We start from the raw sequence: 23,885 nt of genomic DNA on the forward strand, positions 1-23,885 counted from the left end.
GAGCGGGGGCGCCCCGGGGGCGGTGGCCCTGACGTCACGTCATGCGGTCGAGTCATTGGCGGACGCAGGAGGGGGCGGGGCCCGCGGCTTGACGTTGGAAGGGAAAGCGTGATCCGCAGGTCGCGACCGGTTGGAGACTGACTGCCGTGGGCAGTTATCCAGAGGAGCGGCGTGCACTGAAGCGGCAATCACCCTGAGAGGCTGCACACACGCAGAGGGGGCGCAGGCACTGGAGAAGTTGCATGCACTCGGGCTGCAATCAAACAGACTGGCTGCATGCATTCAAACGGGTTGCAATAATTTCCAAAGGTTACACACACACACACACACACAGGTTGCATGCACTCAGGCTGCAGCCACCCAGCGAGATTGCAGTCACCCAGAGAAGTTGCGCACACACGGGCTGCAATCACCCAGAGGCAACGCGCACACTTATAGGGGTTGCAGTCATCCAGAGAAGATGCACACACGCGGGCTGCAATCATCCAGAGAAGATGCACACACTTAGAGGGAATGCAATGAATTTAGATAGACTCCACGCGCTGGAAAAGTCATTTGCAGTCACCCAGAGAGGGTGCACTCATTCAAAGGGGTTGCAAGTACCCAGAGAAACAGCGATCAGTGACAGAGTACAGATTCGCCTGGACATGATGTAAATTCATCCATTCTAGGTGGAAACTCATCCAGGGAGATTGGTAATCATTGAGAAGGTCAAAGGAAGGCATTGAAAATAAAGTTTAGCCACAGCTTTATTTGCTTTATCTTTCTAACATACGTACATACATAAAGCAGACATTTCAGAATGTAACATTGATACACAAGTAATTTGAGTGATGAAATCGAAGGATAAAGGACTGATGATTTTCAAAGCAAAACATGGGATGAACCTGTGTTACCTCCCCTCTAACTGATAAAGGCTGGTCAAAATAAAAAAACTGCAGATTCAGGAAATCTGAAACAAAAACGAAATGCTGGAAACACTCTGCAGGTCAGGTAGAAACTGTGGAAAGAGAAACAGGGTTAATGCTTCAGGTCAAAGACTTTTCGTCAAAACTGGGAGAGAAAAACAAGTTAGTTTTAAGTTGCAGACAAGGTGAGGGTGAGAAATGGATTAGACAAAGGAATAAATCACCGAGGGTATACAAGGCAAAAGAGACAGATGGAAATCTAGTCCGAGAGCAAAGGAGAAATTCTTCAAGTTTAGTTAAATTGATTAAAGGTTATTACTGTGTCAGAAGTCAGTAGGCACTGGATGAACCTTGGTGTTTTTATCGTCTGGCTTTTCCAAAGTCACGATAAAAACACCTAGGTTCATCAATTTCTTAATTCTATTGGTTCAGTTGATTGGAATCCAGAACGCTGTGGACTTTGGTCCAATTCCAACGTACGTTTGGTGAGAGCCAGCAATGATTACATAGGTAGTGGCAAGTGAAGCAACCCATTCAAGGTGATGGAAGCACTGAATCAGAAATAAACAAGTGAAGAGCTAACACAGTTATTAAATAAATGCTCTTTGTTTGGATTTAAGAAAGAACTGAAAGTGTAGGTTTAAAAATTAGTTATGATTTAAAATTTCACCATGTACCAACACAAATTGATTTAGTACCATGATTTGTGATATGGAAACACTCCCTTCCAGAAGCCCGGTTATTAGTTAGATAATAATAGAGAACAGTAACATTTCAAGTATCGTACTGTTAAATTTTCACAATAACTTTATTAAAAGTAGAGCTAGAAACCTAATCATGTCCTGTACATTTGTTCTGAAATTGAATTTACCTTAGAATTTGATTAAGAGGAATTGTGAACATGAAGGTACGCACACCTTTTCATTTTATAAGTAGAATAAGCTTCTCGTCATTCCTGACTAATGCAGTCATTGGGTGGAAAACAGTAAGGGAAGTAGTTCCCTGGCTAAAGTTGAATTTGAATAACTAATATTGAAATTGGAGAATGAAGTTAATGTTTCTAATCAGTGTTATAAACACAGGAAGCAATATTCTCAATGCGAATGCTGGATATGTTTGGCAGGTCAGACAGCATCTGAAGAGAGGAAAACAGAATTAATATTTCAGGTTGATGACCTTTCATTGATTTTGGATTTTGTTCTCAATTAGACAATGGTTTTACTGAAGTAAAGACAGTGCTTTCCATAAGAAGCCAAGACCAGGTTAACAGATGGAGGTCACCATCAGCAGCCACAGGGAAGAAACTCCACAATTAAACCATTTGGGATACCAGATCCTCATCAAAAGAACCTGACCTGCTCTGAAATAATTTATGCTCCTACGTATGAGGTGAAGACAAATTAATTTATCTGTTTTGCATTACTTGCTTTCTCAGCCTTCCTTAGTCTTTTTGAATTATCTGCCAGGCTTCTAGCCCGTAGTTTACAATTTGTCTGTTCTGTTATCTGTTGGCATCCCGTGACATGTTAGAGCACTACACCATGTGTTCACGAGCACTATTCACAGATATGTAAGAAGCTGCTGGTGATCTTTATGGAGGTCTGTCAGGAGAACAGACGTTGCTGCTATCACGTAGCTTTATAAAAATAAAGCTGCTTTAGTATAAGCTTTGCAGATGTCAATATCATGTGACAGTGTTTCCCTCTCATGGTAAGTCATCAAAGTTGTGTAGTATTCATAGGCTCTTCTATATGACTGTTCAGTAAGGAAGCAAGATAGCTGGAGCATTTTAAGCAAACATCCTTTTTTGTAAGCAAACAACACTCAACTAACTGCGTGAGTCTCTCTATCACAGACATTCCCCCTCGGTCTCCACCCTTCTCCCTTCTCGAAAAACAAGTTTGATTTCTAACTTCCCCCAGTTGTGATGCGAGGTCATCGGCCTGAAACGTTAACTCTATTCCTCTTTCCCCAGACACTGACGGACCTGCTGAGTATTTCTAGCATTTTCTGTTTTCATTTCAGATTTCTAGCATCTACAGCTTCCTGTTTTTTCAATGACCAGATACATCTCTGATTGTATTTTTTTTAATATACCAGGGGTGCTTTTAAAACCATGCAGTGGCCTGGGTTTTAAAGGTGGGTGTTGAGAAGCTCCTATGTAGCTTTTCTTGACCCCTTTCACTCCTCCTGTGTTGCTTGGCTCTGACTCAATCTGTGATCTCACATAAACTGATGTTTCTCTGTCTTCTGCTCATGTCATTAGAGCAGATTATCTTGTCATGATCTCATCACTGCTTGTGGGATCTTGCTGCACAACAATTTCCTACATTACAGTAGTGACTCCACTTTAAAAATTTAATTGGGTAAACTGCAGAGCTGTTGGGACAATGGAAGGTGCTTTATAGGTACAATCTCTCCCCTCTCCCCACCCCTTTTAAGATCATTGGACTTTAACTGGTAAGTGTATCAAGGAGAAAGAAGATGAGGTAGACAAATGATTTGTGGAACAGATCAGCCTTTAATAAAACATTTAAAAGGTACTTGGACAGGCGCATGGATGGGAAGGTTTAGAAAGTTATGGGCCAAACATGGGCAAGTGGGACTAGTTTGGATGGGCATCTTGGTTGGCATGGACCAGTTGGGCTGAAGGGCCTGTTTCCATGGTGTATGACTCAATGACTGGTTGTTACAGAAATGTGTCCAATGTAATATCACATGATTCTTAAAAATATATACACAAGCATTATATACTACCCTGCTTTCTACTAAGAAAGTAATAAATTCATGTTAACAATATAACCTTCCACATGCATATTGTTATATCATTAATTAACCATTCACATACACATGAATATATATCAGTCACATATGCATATGCAGACCATCCCCGCATTATGAACAGGTTCCATTTTAACAGACATCCATAAGTTGATTTTGTCCTCAAGTCAGAAAATGCACAAAGTCACTCATTATGGTAACCATACTGCCATAGTCTTGTAATGAGTAGCGTCAACAGTACATAAGACTGAAAAGTAAAAAACAATTAGTTTAAGTAGAGGAGAGCGGAAACTAGTTCTGCCCCTCGTGGGAACAAACGTGTACGTACATCAGACTTTTGAATATCACAATATTACAGGAGCTCGTTCGCATGTAGGGGGTGTCCATAAGTTGGGTGTTCGTAACCCAGGAACGACCTTTATAAATCACTCAGGTGATAGCTATAAGTTTAATCGATCAACAGTTCTCTTAACCTTTGATCTTCTGAACTGCATGGGTGTTTTTGTTACTTTTGAGATATCCATCCTAGACATTCTAGATTCTAAAGAATTATCTTCTCCTGTAGATTGTATCTCATCTTCCTGATTTTGTGTCCCTAGTGCCTCCTAACAGTAATGATTGTACCAGAGAACCGATCCTGTAACTCAATGTCAGTCTCATTCTGTGTATAATACTCCCAATCACATCCTCCTGAAAATCTTACATATGAACCAACTGATCGACATGCAACTAGATATCTTTATTAGTCACATGTACATTGAAACACACAGTGAAATGCATCTTTTGTGCAAAGTGTTCTGGGAGCAGCCCGCAAGTGTCGCCACTCTTCTGGCGCCAACATAGCATGCCCACAGCTCCCTAACCCGTACATCTTTTGGAATGTGGGAGGAAACCGGAGCACCTGGAGGAAACTCACACAGACACGGGGAGAACATACAAACTCCTTACAGACAGCGGGCGGAATTGAACACGGGTCGCTGGCGCTGTAGTAGTGTTACGCTAACTGCTACACTACCATGCCTGCCCTAACAGCCTCTGTCATCCATTTTAGCCTATAGTTCATGCCTCACAGTGCATCTACAATTTGCCCAAGGCTTCATCTTGATGATCCTTCGTGGCTTGGCATTCAGTGTATCTTCATGATGTCCTTCACCTGAAAACATCTCTTCTAACCTTGTGACATGCCTCCCTTCCTGGCTCCTCTGCTCATCCTTCCAGGTTGGTTTCCACCAAACTCAGTAGTGTCAGCATCTTGGCTGGTTAATATCCCATGAGAAATAATCAGAAACAAAGCCAGCCAATGGGCTCATGTGTCTCTGTCTCTTCATTATGTAGACAGATCATTTTCCACTGGATGATGTGAGAGTGTTAAGATATCTGAAATTCCTTCAGAGTGGAGGAGTGTGACAAACTGTATTGGCCTAAGCTGTGGACTGTTATCAGAAACCAGTCCCGTCAGGAGGACATGTGTTGTAGAGGCTTACCCGAGAAATCCACGGTCTGACGATGAATATCGTCCACATGGCATTTCTTTCTAACGAATTTGAGCAACTGTCAACCAGGTAAAATAATCCAATTCATCTGAAAGAAATCAATACGTTGTAAGGTACAAGCCATCCACTTCTACATTTGGACTGGAGGTTCAGAGGGGACCTGAGGGGGGGACTTTTTTCACACAAAGAGTGGTTGGAATCTGGAATGCGCTGCCTCAGGAGCTGGTGGGGGCAGGTGCTCTCACAACATGTAAGAAACCAAGACATAGAAGACTATGGACCTAACGTGGGTAGATGGGACTAGTAATGATAAGTATAATGGCCAACATGGACATGATGGGCTAAAGGGCCTGTTTCTGTGTGGTATGACTCTATGACAGTAGGCAGCTGCTGCCTGCAGTCCTGAAACACCAAATAGGCTTTGCCAAGTCCTCAATATCCTGATCATTTCCAGGCCATTAAGCACAACCTCTCACTGTCGTCTTCTTGGGCACACTGCCCATATGTTGACCATAGGTGCCCTTCAGTATCTTCAGAACCACTACACGGTGGCTACACTTCAGGCAGCCCCAATGTAACAGTAGCTCATGCCTTCTTCTCCAGAAGGATCTGATCTCGTCACTCACTCCCAGATCCGCTCCATTGCACCCTGACGTGGTCTACTCAAGCATCAGCCGCAGAGGAGCAACAGTACAAGTGGCCCTGGCAATTGTGTCATCAAATTAGGCCGACAGTGTAGTTGAGCAGCTGTCCAGAGGCAGCCACCACCAGTTTATGGCCCATGATCAGGGTGCTAGCCAGAAAATTTTGGAAACAGGTGATTCCAAAAGCCTTCTTTTCAATTTGTACACAATTTTTTTTTACCTGGAAGTGCTGGAAGCAAATGCAGTTGACAGGTCCTGGCCTAATTCTCTGACGTAGGTGATGACAGCATTGATCCCATGTAGGAGGCAACTGTGGCGATTTACGTAATTCGTAATGAACCAGGAAAGAAGTTGTACTATAGTCTACATAACCTGTTGTGACTCAGGTACCCCTTTGAGCAAAACTGAGTTCTGGAGGATGTTAATGGGCATGTGAAAGATAATAGATTACAGAGAATGGGATTGCTTTGAGACCCAGCATAGACTCGATGGGTCAAACGGCTTCCTTCTATATCGTAAGAAGAAATTAAAACCTTCAATTGCTCCTGTTTGATCTTTGGCAATGAAGTTGTCACCTTGTTTGCACAAGCACCTTGGAATCCCCTGAAGCATCTTATCCATTACAGACCGAAAGATCTTCAAGACCAACTTAGCTCCATGTGGGCAGGCATGGTAGTGTAACGATTAGCGTAACGCTATTACAGCGACAGCGACCCAGGTTCAATTCTGGCTCCTGTCTGTAAGGAGTTTGTACGTTGTCTGCGTGGGTTTCCTCCAGGTGCTCCGTTTTCCTCCCACGTTCCAAAGATGTACAGGTTAGGGAGTTGTGGGCATGCTATGTTGGCGCCGGAAGCGTGGCAACACTTGCGGGCTGCCCCCAGCACACTCTATGCAAAAGATGCATTTCATTGTGTGTTTCAATGTACACGTGACTAATAAAGAAATCTTATCCTATAATTTACAACCTGTCAGACATATTAATGATCAGGTAGCTTTGACTTCCAGAATCCACATTTAGCCTCACGTATGCATGGCATAGGGCCAGTTTGCTGCAATATCAAGAACCTGCCAGCTCCTCAAACAGACCTCACAAGGTAATCAGCAGATACCGTTCACCGTCAATATTGATGTTCAGAGCGATCTTGTGGTACCTACATAATTGTGCCATCTTGTCTGCTCTGGGGACCAATTGGTATGTAGGGCTTCCACCAACACCCCATTCTTCTCTGGAGACACCAGAAACAGCAGATGCTGGGATCTGGAGCAACAAACAATGTGCTGGGGGATCTCAGTGGGTCGAGCTGCGTCTGTGGGGTGGGGAGTGGGATGGGGAAGGAATTGTTGATGTTTCTGATGCAGGGTTTCGGCCCAAGACCTCAGCAGTTCCTTTCCACCCACACGTGCTGCTTCACCTTCTGAGTTCCTCCAGCAGATGGTTTGTTGCTCCCAGTTCTCCCAGACAATGGCTAACACAAGGGAACATAATTTTAAGGTGATTGGCGGAAGGTATAAGGGGGATGTCAGGGGTAAGATTTTTACACAAAGGGTGGTGGGTGCGTGGAACGCACTGCCGGCAGAGGTTGTGGGGGCAGATACATTAGGGACATTTAAGAGACTCTTAGATAGCCACATGAATGATAGAGAAATGGTGGGGGGGGGCTATGTGGGAGGGAAGGGTTAGATAGATCTTAGAGCAGGATAAAATGTCGGCACAACATTGTGGGCTGAAGGGCCTGTACTGTGTTGTCATGTTCTATGTTCTCCATCTATGGCTTAAGTGCATTGGGAAACCAGACTTGCCCAATAGGCTTGATTCCAGATGAATATGAATGGATGCCTGCAACCTACAATGCCACGCCTTAAGTCTGTAACAATTGTTTGTGCTCCTTCAAAAAATTATGCAAACCCTTTGGAGCCATGACAACAATGTAGGTCTCCAGTCAGCCTATCTGCTTTGCCTCCAGCTGGTTCTTCCCTACCAATATCAACCATCTTGTGTAACTGGCCACAATCATCCATAATGTCCTCACCACGTTTATTACTGAGTAATGCATGATGAAATACCCAAGTATGCAGGACCCCCCTGGAATACACACCCAAAATAGTGCTGCAGGTTAGCAATGGAGTCAGACTTACATCATGTTGTGATCTTAAAATTGTTGCTGTGTGAGCAGCCTGTAGCTCCTGTTGCAACGATAGCACTAATTTTCAAGTCTGCAGTTCTCTAACCTACGGAATGCCCCTCCGTGTTTCTTTCCACCATAATGGACCTACTGATGCCATTTTCTGGGAACACCTGATTTGACACCTTTACCTTACTCTTTCCCTCTAGAATCACATGAAACTGCCTCTCATTTTTGGGCCTCACTTCCATCATCCTACATACCCCCCTGGGAGTTAAACTGTCTGTGTTAAACAGCTTCTCTTGAGTTCTCTCATACACCATAGATCCACTACATCTAATCTAAAAAGAGCATGAAGTTACACCTCTTCAGCCTGACTACATCATCATTAATTATCTCTCCTGGCTTGCCTATGTACTCACCAAATGTACAACAGACGATAATCACTAAAGGTGATGGATTAAAATGCTTCTTGAAAAGTTTTACCATCAGTTTGTAAGAGATGTCATCTGTCATTTGTGGCACTAATGTTTGTTTATATTTCCTTCATCTTTGGCCCTATTCCTGGTAATAGTTCCACATTTTTGTTTTTACTCTTGACCACATTGCTCAGTTTCCTGCAAACTCTCAGGAACATCTCCACCCATTCTGTGTACACCTGCAATTTCTTCTAATTTTCCTGTTCGCAAATTTTCCTGCCTCGGAGACACAAGAACCTGCAGATGTTGGAATCTGGAACAAAAGTTAAACTGCAGGCAGAACTCAGCAGGTCAAGCAGCATCTGTGGAGGCAAAGGGATGGTTGATGTTTCAGTCTCGAGGATGCATCAGGGTCTTCACTCAAAATGGTGACCGTCCTTTTACCTCCACAGATGCTGCTTAACCTGCTGAGTTCTTCCTGCAGTTTATCTTTTGCGCTATATATCTGCCTTGTGTACCCGTGCCATCACTGTCAGTCTATCTAAAGATCCATGCACTCTGCCCCCTTGCACTCGTCTACTGCCTTGCTACTTCCTCAGGAGCATTACGCCAAACCTGTTCCAATACAGCATACATAGTTTCTTCTATATTGTTATTTGATAATGCAGAAAATGAGGTTGGAGCTTCCAACTAAACACCCTTTACTGAAGGCAAGCAACACTCAAACAACTGTGTTGGTTGATACAACATTGTATCAAGATCATACCACATGGTAGTTGGTCATTGGTAATTGGTTTATTATTGTCACATGTACCGAGGTACAGTGAAAAGCTTTGTTTTGCATGCCATCCGTACAGATCCTTTCACCATATCAGTACATTGAGGTAGTCCAAGGGAAAAGCAATAACAGAATGCAGAATATGGTGTTACATGTGCTTCTTAAAGCTATACACACACTCATTATATATGACAGAAATGAATCATATCAAAACCAAAAGCACCATTATTGCTGTCAATCAGTGATTATCTGAATGACATTTCAGAAACCTGTACAAAGAATGTCTTTTAATGACTTTCAGTGGTTTTAATGTAATAAAGTATCCCAAAAAGCTTTACAGGCGTGTTGGTGAAAAAAATTTGGCACAAAGACCTAAGGGCTAAAAGCTTCTAATAATACGTGCCAATAAAACAGAAATGTACTCTTGGTTAACAAGTCCAAGGATTAACATTTGTCTGGCACCAACTCATAAATGCACTCCATAAGGCTGCATCAAAATGTCTTCACAAGAACTTTGTCAAAGATTGCGAGTACTGCAAAGGGAGTTAATTGGCTGCTTCAGTAGTTCCTTTGACCTTGGACAGAAAGAGTGACTTGCTTTTTTGTAATCCAATCAGAAATAGGGACTAGGTTTGGAATTTAAATTTGACCACTTTTGGAGAGTGCGTTAAGTACAAATGTGTTATACAATATATGTATACATACACTTCCTTAATGTCTTTAATGATTATTGGGCATGTCCAGCACAGAAGTGCTCTACCAGATATTAGCTGCCATTTCAGAAATACATATAGGACTCCTCCTTGCTAAAGTGTTACACTGGACCTTTTCAGGCATGTGGGAGAAGTTCACACTACATCTGTATTCTTCCAGGAAGCAGTCAACACACTGGACTCATGACACATGGCATATTTAGGTCCGTTCATCAGCATATGTTCCAACATATGGAAAGGAACAGCAAGCTACTCAGCAAAGAGATGGTGACATTATTAGATTTTTCCCAGGTTGCTGGGTCCAGTGGACTTCAACTATGAATAGATACCGGTGACGTAATTCAGTCTCATAGCTGTGGCAGGAAGGAATTTCATTAAAGTCAAATGTTGAGTTCTACAGACGATGTAACATCAGCTGTGGTTTGGTTGACAGCACTTGGCTCTGCAGCAGAAAGTTCCACATTCCAATTTACAGTCCAGCAACTTAAGCACAAAGACCAAGCTTGATACGCCAGTGCAGTACTAGAAGCCTGCAGCCCTATGAGATGAAGTGTTAAAACAGAGGCCCTGTTGGCTCCCTTGAGTGAAAGATTTCATGGTACTTTTGGTATCCTGGACAATATTTATCCATAAATCAAAACTTCCAAAAATACTGACTTTCTGGTCAGTGCTGTTTGTGAGAGCTCACTGTGGGCAGATTTAATGCCAGCTTACTATATTTCAAAATTATTAATTGGTTTTCAAAATGCTTTAGGATATTCTATATTATATTAAAAATGCCTGGGAACAAGACTTGCGGATTTCAACTTCTGAGAAAACTTGGAATGAAATGTTTAAATTGGTCATTATGCGCCTGTCACACTCTCCCTCAGTTTAAAGTGGTCCATAGAGCTCACTTGTCTAAAGACAAACTATTCAGTTTTTATTTAGATATATCTCCTTACTGTGACAAATGCAATAACGGAGAGGCTTCTTTAATTCACATGTTTTGGACGTGTCAGAGTCTTAAAAAATATTGGACAGAGATGTTTCAAACTTTTTCTGTGCTTCTTAAAATAAATTTTAAACTTAATCCTTTGACTGCATTATTTGGGATTGTCGGATAAAAACATATAACTTTGGAGGCTTCTGATCTGCATATTATGGCTTTTATTTCTCTTATAGCCAGGAGGGCTGTGTTGCTTAAATGGAAGGAAGTTACTCTGCCTACTCATGCTCAATGGTTACGGGATGTTATGTCATACCTGAATCTAGAGAAGATCTGTTGTTCAATTCTTGAATCTAACTTAGACTTTCAAACCCTGTGGGGACCTTTTTTGAATTATTTTCAAAACCTTTGACTTGGTGACTAAAGTACAGATATTGACTGATATCGTTATGTCTCAAGGGTCTTTCCTTGTTTTTTTTTACCAAACAGCTCCGGTTTTTGGTAGTGGGTGTAGATTTTTTTAATAATAAAATTATTCCAATTTTTTCTTTATTAACTAACTATCACTTGTGATTATGAATTTAGAGTATTGTGATCTCAAGTATGATTTAACACAATGTATTCAGTAGTATTTTTATCCTCTTTCTGATGCATGTACTCTGTATTTTCTTTGTGGAATTAATAAAAATATTGTAAAGAGGATATCCTGAAAGAAGTGTGAAAGATGAAGAATAAATCCACAGTAAATGGAAATCAAAAAAAGCTGCACATGCTGGAAATTTGAAATAAAACAGAGAACGCTGGAAAAGTTCAGCAGGTCAGACAGTATGTGTGGAAAGAGAAACAGTTAATGTTTCAGGCCTGGAACCCTTCATCAGAACCCATCTCATTCTTCCTTCTGACATATTCCACTCTTAGGTACGGGTGACTCACTGACCTTCCAGATACTGAGTGGAGCTGCTGGCTGGGGAGTCTGACTAGGGGACAGAGTCTAAAGATTAGAGCCAGACTTTCAGGAGTGAAGTTGGGAAACGTTTCAGCATGCTGAGGGTGGCTGAAATGTGAAATTTCCTTCCACAGAAGATGGGCACTCGTATCTAGATCACAGATCAGTCACGCTCTCACTAAATGATTGAACAGGCTCCTCCTACTGTTAAGTTCCTATGGTTAGGACAATATAAACATAAGAACAAAACTTATTTTGCATAAAAGAAACAAAACCAATGGCAAGGTTGCCTTTTGGTATTGGTATTGGTTTATTATTGTCACTTGTACTGAGGTACAGTGAAAAACTTGTCTTGCACACCGATCGTACAGGTCAATTCATTACACAGTGCAGTTACATTGGGAACAATTACAGTAAGGGTAATGAGTAGATCTGTAGAGAGCAGCTTGCAATGAGTCAGCATGTTTGCCTTTGTCATCAGTCCTTTCCATTACATACGTCCATTTACCAGGGAGACCTCAGAGTAACCCCAAAGATACATAGTTCACCGATGAATGTGTTTCTGGATTGCTCTAGCGAAAGAGCCAAAACTAACATAAAGCAAAAACTTTTCATGCAGCGAGAGGTTTGAGTTTGCAATGTACTGGCAATGGGAATAGTGCAGGAAAACCCATCTGCGGTCTTCAAAAGGCAACTAGTTGAGTATTTGAAATGATAAGATTTGCAGGACTCTGGGGAAGTGGTGAAGTAGGCCCAGATGAATTCCTCTTACACAGAGTCATCAGGGACTTAATGGGCCAAATGATTCCTCCTCCACTGTAAAGTTTCTGTGACTCTGTAAATATTAGTTTGGATTGAGTGACCAGTTGGGCATCGCAAGTTGTCAAAACTGTGGTGACCCTTGTAAATCACGGGAGCCAAGGGAACAAATCTGGAGAGTTTCCAGGAGGTACTTAACATAAGTGAAATGTGGTGGAATCTGGAAATGTGGATCAAAACCAGACCATGCTGGATATCCCCAGCAAGTCAGACAGCATCTGCAAAGAGGAATACAGTGTAATGTTTCAGGTCAATAGCCTTTCATGAGAACCCGTAACTGTCCCATTAAAAGTCACGAAGCAGATCAAGATTCAGTCTACTGCACATTGTGAAGGAAGTTAATCAGTTCAGGGTAAAGTCATGAGGAAAGGAAATAAGGAATTTGTCCTTTGTACTTTAAGCTCCAGTAAGTTCACAGTTACCATCATGTGATCTAATAGTCTTTCTCTTATTTACACAAAAGATTACAGGACTTTGAAAACTTACTTCAAGTATCCCTCGAATACAAATCAGGGATCCTGGCTTGACCACATCAAAGTTAAATGAGACCGTTAAAGCTGGCTGCATATTATTGGAGGAATGTGAGGTGGTAAGTGGTAGAATAGAACAAAGGTCACTTAGAATAGTGAATACTTTTAACAATTGATCAACTATCCTACGAGTGTGAGTCTGGACCATCATGTGGAAATTCTGCTAAGATTCTCTGGTGAAGAGAGGGCAGAATTCCCTTAGATTGGCGACTCAAAGGGAAGCAGGCATCCCAGGCATTTGCTGCCCTCCTACTGAAACTACAGGTTATTGGAATCATGCTAATAGTAATTCTGAGTCTCAATGTTTAGTGTTTGTGTCCAGGAGATATCGAGCTCCAAGTACATTTCTGTTCTCATCTTCCTCCTCGTGGGGACTTTGGATAGTGATCAGAAGGAGGAAACCTTGATTCACTTGCTGTTCTGAAACTTGTGGAGCATCGCTCCCACCTCACACCCCGCTTCTGCAAAATCAACTGTCTCAACACAGGTTCACAGCAAACTCTTCAGAACTCCAGGCAAACTAGGTCAGCTGCAGAAATCACACTTTTTTTGAGTTCACGGCTCTGGGCAAGGAAGCACTGGAAGTTCCTGGGCATCAGAAGGCAGACAGTCAGCAGGAATTCACTATTCAAACCAAGCTCTACGTCCATTTACCAGGAATAAGGAGATCATATCAGCATCCTCATCAAAATCAAGACGTGGACCCCTAATTGTTGGCATTGGCCTTTAAAGCTCTGGTGCATTGGCACTTGAATCTCTTCTGGTTGAGTCGCAGTCAATAACCCCCCCGGCACTCCTACCCCAATGCTCCAGATGTATTACTGGGGACACTTTGGGATCTGACCACTGATCCCAGAAAGTTCATTGGATTAATGGGGGAAATTCATCTTAATTTGGGTTTAAGAGACAGGATTGTGTGTCTGTAGATTTGCCGGACAGTTGTTATCCTGACAGCATGCCAATCGTATTTCTAAAAGTAATGTTGACTGTTTCAATAGAAATATTTGACAGTGGTGAAAAGTGAAAAAAACACAACCAGAAGACAGCAAACAGATGATTGCCTCAAAAACTGATGGAAACAATTTAAGATAAACACTTTATGCTAACGGGGCAAAAATTTCAGTCAACATGCTCCTGTAAGAAAAGTTAAACTTTAATCTTGTTTAACATCACAATCAATGGTCCCTTGCAAATGTTTTCCAGATAATGGATGATAAATTAACTGTGGATATTCTGTGCAGGATTTTCAGTGAATTAACCCCGCGTGGTAGAAAATATAAAATTTCCAGCATTCTAAATACAAGTCTCCATCCAGCATCACTAAGATAGCAACTAAATAAATTGAGCCACATTAAGGAAAATCTCAAATGTAGACGTCAACTATTTAGTCCATTTAATTATTCAAAGAAAGATTAGATCCCAAGACCCTCTCTCTCAGTGTTGACAGAGCCGCACACTGACACATTTAGCCTTATTCACCTGCTCTTCCTTCATACATTTTTAATTCACTGTATCTTCTTATATATTTGTATAAAAACAGCTATGACTCCTGTTTCAACTTTTAGATTGGGATTATACTGCTGAGGTTCTAAACCTCGATGGAGAAGAAATTCTGGCACAAATTCATAGCCATAACTCCTTCAGCTTAAAGTGGAGAGTCTGCCAGGGGGCCTTAAAATGGCATATTTATGACCAACTTCAAGAACAGAAACAAATCTGATTGCTGACTGTTGGGAGAACTTCATCACATGGGTCCTCCTCAACCACCTCCTCCTCGTGGTCGGAAGACCGTTCCCCAAATCATTGTGCAGACTTGGTCCATTTGGAGGCATTAATGTACGTCACCTCCCCATGCAAGGACTCCAAGAAAAGTGCAGGGAACAACATCAACATGACACATGACACATTGGTTTCCGACTTCAGTAACTGAGAGGAGAACGTTTCTCAAACCCTCAGAAACTCATCTCCATTCTGCATCTGCTACGTGATGACAAATAAACTGAGGTTCTAACCTATGGGATTTGCCACAGACCCAATCCCAGTGCAAGGCTGATTCATTGCTCCAATCCTCTTCTCAAACCTCTCCGCTGCATTATTGCACCTGACCTCTCACCATCTTCTCAATGGAGCCAATTAATTGGAGCCTGTTTGAGGCGCTGCCTCAAGAAGGCAACATCCATCATCAAAGATCCCCACCATCCGGGCCATGCCATCTTCTCGCAGCTCCCATCGGGCAGGAGGTACAGAAGCCTGAAGTCTAACACCACCAGGTTCAGGAACAGTTACTTCCTTTCAACTATTTGGTTGTTGAACAAACCGGCACAACCCCTAATCACTACAGTTTAGCAACACTATGACCACTTTGATCACTCTGCACTAAAACTGACAATGTTTTTTGGTTCTAATTGTGTTCTTTCTTGTAAAAATTGTGTATAATTTATGATTTTCTTGTGAATGCTGCTTATATGATGCTATGTGCCTGTGATGCTGTTGTAAGTTTTTCGTTGTACCTGTGCGTACATATACTTGTGCATATGACAATAAACTGGAATTTGACTTTCGACTTTGACCTGATCACTTTGACTCCAGAATCAAGAAACAACCGTAAGTAGAGAATGCCTGTGTATATGCACACTCAGGAGCTGAACTCCAAGCCTCCATAGACTCACTCACTGAAACCTATCTGCTAATTACCACCCAGTACTTCTGTGAGTGGTACGCACTCGTGCACTAATAATATTTGGCACTGAGGTTTCACGTGGGCGGTATTATTAGCATGCAATGTTTGCAAAGAGGGATTTCAATGAAGATGAGCCATGTTTTCATGCTTTGGAGTCCTTTTAAGCCGGAGGGAATTTCACAGCACCTCATTCCCTGCCACTGTGTTATATACAGGGTTAGTCAGACACTTTCCATTAACTTCTGCACTGTACTCTGGAGGCAGCCCACAACAATGCGGTGACCATAAACTGACTCAGACACATTGGACGTGGTGCTAGATTCTATCTCTCCCCTACACACTAGGGGAAGTTTACAGTGGCCAATTAACCTGTCAACCTGCACGTCTGGATTCTCCCCGTGTCTGCGTGGGTTTCCTCCAGGTGTTTCGGTTTCCTCCCACATTCCAAAGATGTACAGGTTAGGAAGTTGTGGGCATGCTGTGTTGGCACCAGAAACGTGGTGACACTTGCGGGCTGCCCCCAGAACACTCAATGCAAAAGATGCATTTCACTGTGTGTTTTGATGTACATGTGACTAATAAAGAGATCTTAACTTGTCTTATCTTGTGGGAGGAAAAGGGAGCACCCGGGGGAAACCCATGCAGTCACAGGGATCATAAGCAGATTCCACACAGACAGCACTGGGGGTTGCGATTGAAGCGGGTTGCTGGAGCTGTCAGACACTGTGCCATCCTATCATTTCTCCAGTTGCTACCTCCTTGTCCTGGGTGCTTTTACAGTGGTCCCCGTGGCTGAGGTGTATGAGCTGGAGTTCCAGGACAGGTGTTCAGCTCAGTGTAGTACTGTAGGACTCTGGACTCCTGCTCTCCGAGAATAATACATCCTGCTGACAGAGACCAGTAATGTTCTGATGATGGATCTCCAGCCACCTACCTCCATCTATCTCCAACCACATCCCCACTGTTCCATCTGCCATGGTGGAACTTGCATTCAGCCTGAACTTCCCAGCCACCAAATCATTCCAGCTGATCAATGACAAATGCAATTTCCCTTTCATAAATCCATGACCGATCCGATTAATTTTTTTTCTAAATGCCCGCTACCACTTCCTTAACCAGAATCAGGTTTATTGTCACTGACGTATATGTCATGAAATTTGTTGTTTTGCGGTATCAAAATAATAATAGATTCTACCATTTTCCCTCCTACTGAAGGCAAACTAACTGATCTATTGTTCCTGATTTTCTCTCTCCCTCTTTTCTTAAATTGTGGTGGTTACACCTGCAACTTCCCAATCTATTGGAAACCTTCTAGGATCTATGGAACCTTGGAAGATGACGAGCAGTCTGTCCATTGTCTCTGTAGCCATTCTTCAAAGCCTTTGGATGCAGGTCAAGTCCCGGGGGCTTATTGGCCTTCTGTCCTGTTCATTTCTCCAATACTGTTATAGAGCAGCCTAGAGGATATGACATCGGAAGAAGCATTACAAGGTGGCGATAGTCAAGATAGTCCCTATCAATCAACCCGTCCATTCCATTGAAACATCGCAACACTCAGCTGTGGTACGCAGCGATTTCACAGTGTTTACTGAACAGGACCCTTGGAATAGTTACAGGGAAGACCCTAAAGGATGTGTCTTCACCATAATGCTGGCAAATAGCTTCGCCGTCCCATCAAATAAATGGGGCAATAGTTTGTGTGTTTAGGTTACATTGGTTGCAGATAGTTAGCTGCTGGACTTCCAGGGGCTGCATTTGCCAGAAAGTAGCCTCACTTTTCGACGACCCACGAATAATTGTGAGGATTGAACCGGTAATTTGGATCACCATTGGTACAGCCGTGGGAGAGCACGTTCTACAGAGCGGGATTACACTGCATAAGAATGACTCCATTGCAGCAATATCAGAGGAGATTTTCCCCCACCTCATCAAGGCTGAACAGAAGATATCAGTTGCCACCAAATCCTAACCAAGCCGTTAAACGTTCTGAAAGGGCACTCCTGAAAATGCACTCAAGTCTGACTATAGACCAGCTAATGATCTGCTGACTTCTGGTAACCCCTCCCCTCTCCCCCCCCAATTTTTTTCTCTTCCTCCCCTTTGTTTTCCCTCATTCCTGTGGCCCCCTCACCCCTTCCCTTTCTCCTCCCCGCCCTCAAGACCTGCCCATCTATTCCCCACCTCCTTCCCTTTATTCCATGGTCTACTGTCCTCTACTACTGGATTCCTCCTTCTTCAGCCCTTTGCCTCTTCTACCTACCACCCCTCAGTCGTCCATTTACATCACTCCATTTCATCCCCCGTCCCCCACCCATCTACCTTCCCCTTCTCTCCTGGACTCACCTATCACCTACCAGCCTGTGCTCCACCCCCCCCCCCCCCGACCTTCTTATTCTAGATTCTGCCCTCTTCCTTTCCAGTCCTGATGAAGGGTCTCGGCCCGAAACGTCGGCTGTTTATTTCCCTCCTTAGATGCTGCCTGACCTGTTGAGTTCCTCCAGCATTTTGTGTGTGTTGTTCCAGATTCCAACATCTGCAGAATCTCTTACGTCTCTGATTTGCTATGGTTGCCTCTCGTGCAGGCTGCAAATGTCCTTGGCCAGCAGCTCCAAACATCCGCTCCCAGTTTGTCCTGTGTTGATGTTAATGCAAACTAATGCTCTTGAAATGCCGAACACTGTTGATCACAAATTTTAGCTTGGTACTTTGCGGTAAATGTTTGTCCATAGTCCAATGCTATGTGTCTACCAACACGCACCACTGAGAGACTTAAATGACACTGATAAACTGTTGCTGGAGTATTTGTGGTGCCTTTGGACAAATGGGTAGCAAGTGGGCCCCATGATTAACAGGCAGGAGCTCAAGATCCTTGGGAGCAGTACTGGTATATGTCCTGTCTTTAGGGAACTGGCCTTAATGGGGTCCACTGCTCTCGGGCACCTCCCACCCATGTGAAACATGCATCAGTAGTCTATGTTGTTCAACTCTTGAGATGCCAATGTTGGAGCTATGTTTGATGGTGCCAGACAGTAGTGTAGTGACTACAAAACCTTGTGGTACAGAGTGATCTGTGGGTCCTACTGCATGGAACACCAAAGGTTAGCACAAGGATACAGCAAGTAATTAGGGAGGTGGATGGAATGTTGTCCTTTACTGTAACAGGTACATAAAAGCTTAATGTAAATCACAGGTGCAGGTGAGACCACACTTGGAGTGCAGCATGCAGGTTTGATCTACATATTCATGGAAAGATATATTTGCGTTGGAAAACAGTGCAGCAAAGGTCGACTCTTGGGCTGAAGGTGTTAATGTCTGAAGAGGTTAAGCAGGTTGGGTCTGTACTCATCGGAGTACTGAAGACTGAGAGGTCTTCTTTGAAGACTGAGAGATCTTCTTCAAGTATGTAAGATTCTGGGGGAATCTAAAATAAAAACAGCACATGCTGGAAATACTCAGCAGGTCAGGCTGAATCAGTGGGAAGAGAAGCAGAGTTAAGGTTTCGGATCAAAGACCCTTCTTCAGAACTGGATGGATGCTGAGAGCATAGTTCCCCTAATGGAACTGGAATGGGTAATTTCTTCATTATTGTCACGTGTATCAAGATACAGTGAAGAGCTTTTTGTCTGCGTGGCATCCAGACAGATCATTCCATGCAGAGGTAAGTAAGGATATCCAGAACTTTCAGAATGACACTTTGCCCATGTAAAGTGGAGATGAAAAGGAATTTCTTCTCTCAGGAGACTGTGAATTTTTGGAATTCATCACCTGGAAGTGCTGTGGATGCAGAGTCGGTGAACGTATTCGAGTCAACCTTTGCTGCACTGCCTTCCAATACAAATATATCTTACCAAAAGTATGGAGATCAAACCTGCATGCTGCACTCCAGGTGTGGTCTCACCTGCACCTGTGATTTACATTAAACTTTTATGTACCTGTTGTAGTGGCCCGTACTTACGGGACTCGAACCGCCATTGGCGGCTGCGGGCGGACGCGCAGCAGCGCATCACAAACTAACCGTGGGGCGGGCCTTCCGGCGGGATCCTGATGTCACGTTACTGGAGAGGCTCTCGGGTATCTTTGTGCGCGCGCGTTTTGCTTCACACAGTAAAGTGTGCTCCGATTCAGCCACAATGTCTCCGAGTTTTCCTTTCCGGAACGCGTTGCGTTTGGCTACACCGTGACAATAAAGGACAACATTCCATTTGCCTCCCTAATTACTTACTGTAAGAACATGCTAATGTTTGGCATTCCATGCCGTAGGACCCACAGATCCCTCTCTACCATTTTTTGCATGCCATTAATTCCTGTAAGGCGAAACCTAGCAGCATCAATGGCAGTAATGCTTCACTCCCCGATGAGCTCAGTGCCTTTTATGCACGCTTTGAAAGGTGATCTCTGTCTCAGGGGCTGACATCAAAACACCTTTCAAAAGGGTGAACCCCCACAAGGTGTCAGGCCCCGACAGTGTACCTGGCAGGGTACTGAAAATCCATGCCAACCAACTGACTGGAATGTTCAAGGACATCTTCAACCTCTCACTGCTGCAGTCGGAGGTTCCCACCTGCTTCAAAAGAGCAGCAATCATACCGGTGCCCAAGAAGAGCAGGGTGAGCTGCCTCAACGGCTATCGACTGGTAGCACTCATGTTTACTGTGATGAAGGGCTTTGAGGGTCATGGTTAGAATTAACTCCTGTCTGAGCAAGGACCTGGTCCTGATGCAATTTGCCTGCCACCACAACAGGTCTACAGCGGACACAATCTCACTAGCTCTGCACTCTGCTTTGGAGCACCTAGACAACAGCAAAACATACGTCAGGCTGATGTTTATCGATTATACCTCAGTGTTCAACAGCATCATCCCCTCAATACTACTCACCAGGCTTCAAAACCTGGGACTCTGTACCTCCATCTGCAACTGGATCCTTGACTCACTTATCAGGAGATCAGTCAGTGCGGATCGGTAGTAACATCTCCTCCTCGCTGACAATCAACACAGGTGCATCTCAAGGATGCGTGCTTAGCCCACTGCTCTACTCTCTCTACGCTTATGACTGTGTGTCTAGGCACAGCTCAACTGCCATCTATAAATTCACTGATGACACCACTGTTGTTGGCAGAATCTCAGATGGTGATGAGGAGGTGCACAGGAGTGAGATAGATCGGCTGGTTAACTGGTGTCACAACAACAACCTCGCATTCAACGTCAGCAAGACCAAGGAACTGATTGTGGACTTCAGGAAGGGGAGGTCGGGAGAACACACCAGTCTTCATCGAGGGGTCAGCGGTGGAAAGGGTGAGCAGCTTCAAGTTCCTGGGCGTCAACGTCTCAGAGGATCTATCTTGGGCCCAACACATTGATGCAATCATGAAGAAGGCATATCAGCAGCTCTACTTCATTCGGAGTTTGAGGAGATCTGGTATGTCACCAAAGACTCTTGCAAATTTGTACAGATGTACGGTGGAGAGAATTCTGACTGGTTGCATCACCGCCTGGGATGGGGGCTCCAATGTGCAGGATCAAAAGAGGCTGCAGAGGGTTGTAGACTCAGCCAGCTCCATCACGGGCACAACCCTCCCCACCATCAAGGACATCTTCAAGAGGCAGTGCCTCAAGGAGGTGGCATCTATCATTAAGAACCCTCACCACCCAGGACATGCCCTCTTTATGTTATTACCATCAGGGAGGAGGTACAGGAGCTTGAAGACCCACACTCAACGTGTCAGGAACAGCTTCTTCCCCTCTGCCATCAGATTTCTGAACGGTCCATGAACCCATGAACACTACCTTGTTATTCCTTTTTTTTTTGCACTATTTTTGCTTGTAACTTAGAGTAACTTTTATGTCTTTGTGTCTTGCACTGTACTGCTGCCGCAAAACAACAAATTTCATGACATATGTCAGTGATAGAAAACCTGATTCTGATTCTGACCACAACGTTTTGTAGTCACTGAACTACTTGGGAGGAGAGTGGAAAAGTGGTGTGGAGGCCACGATTGGATCAGCCAGTTGAATGGTGGAACAGATTCGAGGGGCTGATTGACCTTCTCCTGCTTTTTGTCATGGCTTGTGTGAGCCCTTCTCCCCTCATGGCTACGGTACGGGCCAATGGTACATCCAAAAACTTTGAAAGGATGGAGGCAGAAAGGAAGATGCTGGCAATGCTGAGGGTCTAGTGCTATTGAGAGGAGTGCCCAGGAAATAAGCACATAAAGGCAGACCATTCAGTGGTAGGACGGGAGGAGGCCAGTGTACACATCGCTGAAGAAACCTGTACAACTCAAACAATGTGTGTGTGTCCATTCAAGGGCATTTCACAAACTTCCTCTCTTAAACTTTTTACAAAACGTTGCAACCCAGAGAATAGTTGATGAAATGATATGATCCTTAAAGAACTGGCAGTCTTAAAATAAAACTCGTTCTCCACAACCAAGGATACATATACTACAGGCATTGTAAAAAATCCTTTACATCCTTGTTTTGTCACCCACAATGCCAAGAGGTCAGGAACTAGGAAATGCCAGCCCCATGTGTAAGGGAGCCAACCCCTCGAGCCTAGTGGGTCCTTTCTTCTGCTGCCAGCAACAGTGGTTTCTTGCAACCTTATCATGCAAGGCAAGGGGGAAAATTGATAGCAGTGAGTTGGGACTCTGTGTGTGTGTGTGTGTGTGTGTGTGTGTGTGTGTGTGTGTGTGTGTGTGTGTGTGTGTGTGTGTGTGTGTGTGTGTGTGTGTGTGCATATTTGGGTGTGTGCATGTGTACATGTTGGTCAAACCACGTAGATGCCATAGCCAAGAAAGTTCACCAGCGCCTTGACTTCCTCAGGAGGCTAAAGAAATTCAGTTTGTCCCCTTTGACTCTCACCAACTTCTATCGATGCACGATAGAAAGCATCCTATCTGGATGTATCACGGCTTGGTACGGCAACTGCTCTGCCCAGGACCACAAGAAACTGCAGAGAGTTGTGGACACAGCCCAGCGCATCACGGACACCAGCCTCCCCTCCTTGGACTCTGTCTTTACCTCTCGTTATCTTGGTGAAGCATCCAGCATATTCAAAAACCCCACCCACGCGGGTCATTCTCTCTCCTCTCCTCTTCCATCGGGTAGACGATACAGGAGCTTGAGGGCACATACCACCAGGCTCAAGGACAGCTTCTATCCCACTGTGATAAGACTATTGAATGGTTCCCTTATACAATGAGATGGACTCTGACCTCACAACTTACCTTGTTGTGACCTTGCACCTTATTGCACTGCACTTTCTCTGTAGCTGTGACACTTTACTCTGTACTGTTATTGTTTCTACATCAATGCACTCTGTACTACCTCAATGTAACTGCACTGTGTAATGAATTGACCTGTACGATCGGTATGCAAGACAAGTTTTTCACTGTACCTCAGTACAAGTGACAATAAACCAATACCAATACCAATATTGTTCGTGTATGTGCACTTGTCTATGTGTGCTGCAGTGGAGATGTTGTGTGCACACGTGTGTATAAGTGTACACACCCATGTACATATGTGTGTGTCGGTGCATACGTGTGCTGTGTGTCTGTTGCTGCAGTGTATACAAGGCTGCCATTGTCAGCTTGAGTTAGAAAGGCCAGAAGCTGGACACAATGGCTGAGATCATGGAATTTTTCCCTCAGGTCCTGGGAGAATCCCTCCCGGCACATGGTTCGCTGCTGCCAGTTCTGCTTCATCTCCACTCCGGACAGCACTGGCACAGAGCCCACCCGTCACCTCAGCGTCTGCTCCACGGGGACATTGAGCAGCTGACCCGTAAATCACGGGGCCCGTTTCCTACTGAGCAGATTGTCACACGCACTCATTTGCCTGTGGGACACCACAACACACCAGCAGCACGGCCATTTAGTGGCTGGGTGCTCTCTGGGTGCTAGAGCAGTGATGTCATGCATGCACAAACAGCTATGCAGGTAACACTCACTCACACACACACACACACACACACACACACACACACACACACACACACACACACACACACACACACACACACACACACACACACACACTGCAAAGTGCAAGCAAGCTAATTGCACTGGCAGCTGTGGGTTCCTTAACCTTACACCGAAAGAAGTTTATAGCCTTGTGTAT

General features: G+C 44.0%; 1 protein-coding gene across 1 annotated transcript in view; it reads right to left on the reverse strand.

Annotated features, from left to right (window-relative positions):
- Positions 1-39: 39 nt before the first annotated feature.
- Positions 40-23,885, reverse strand: part of LOC127583239 (netrin-4-like) — a 31,783-nt gene continuing 7,937 nt past the window's right edge. The window contains exon 2 of the mRNA XM_052039008.1: positions 40-272. Within this exon, the coding sequence (XP_051894968.1) occupies positions 40-272 (233 nt within the window). The remainder of the gene's footprint in view (positions 273-23,885) is intronic.

Source organism: Pristis pectinata, chromosome 26 (assembly GCF_009764475.1).
Source record: "Pristis pectinata isolate sPriPec2 chromosome 26, sPriPec2.1.pri, whole genome shotgun sequence".
In the NCBI taxonomy this organism is placed as follows: Eukaryota; Metazoa; Chordata; class Chondrichthyes; order Rhinopristiformes; family Pristidae; genus Pristis; species Pristis pectinata.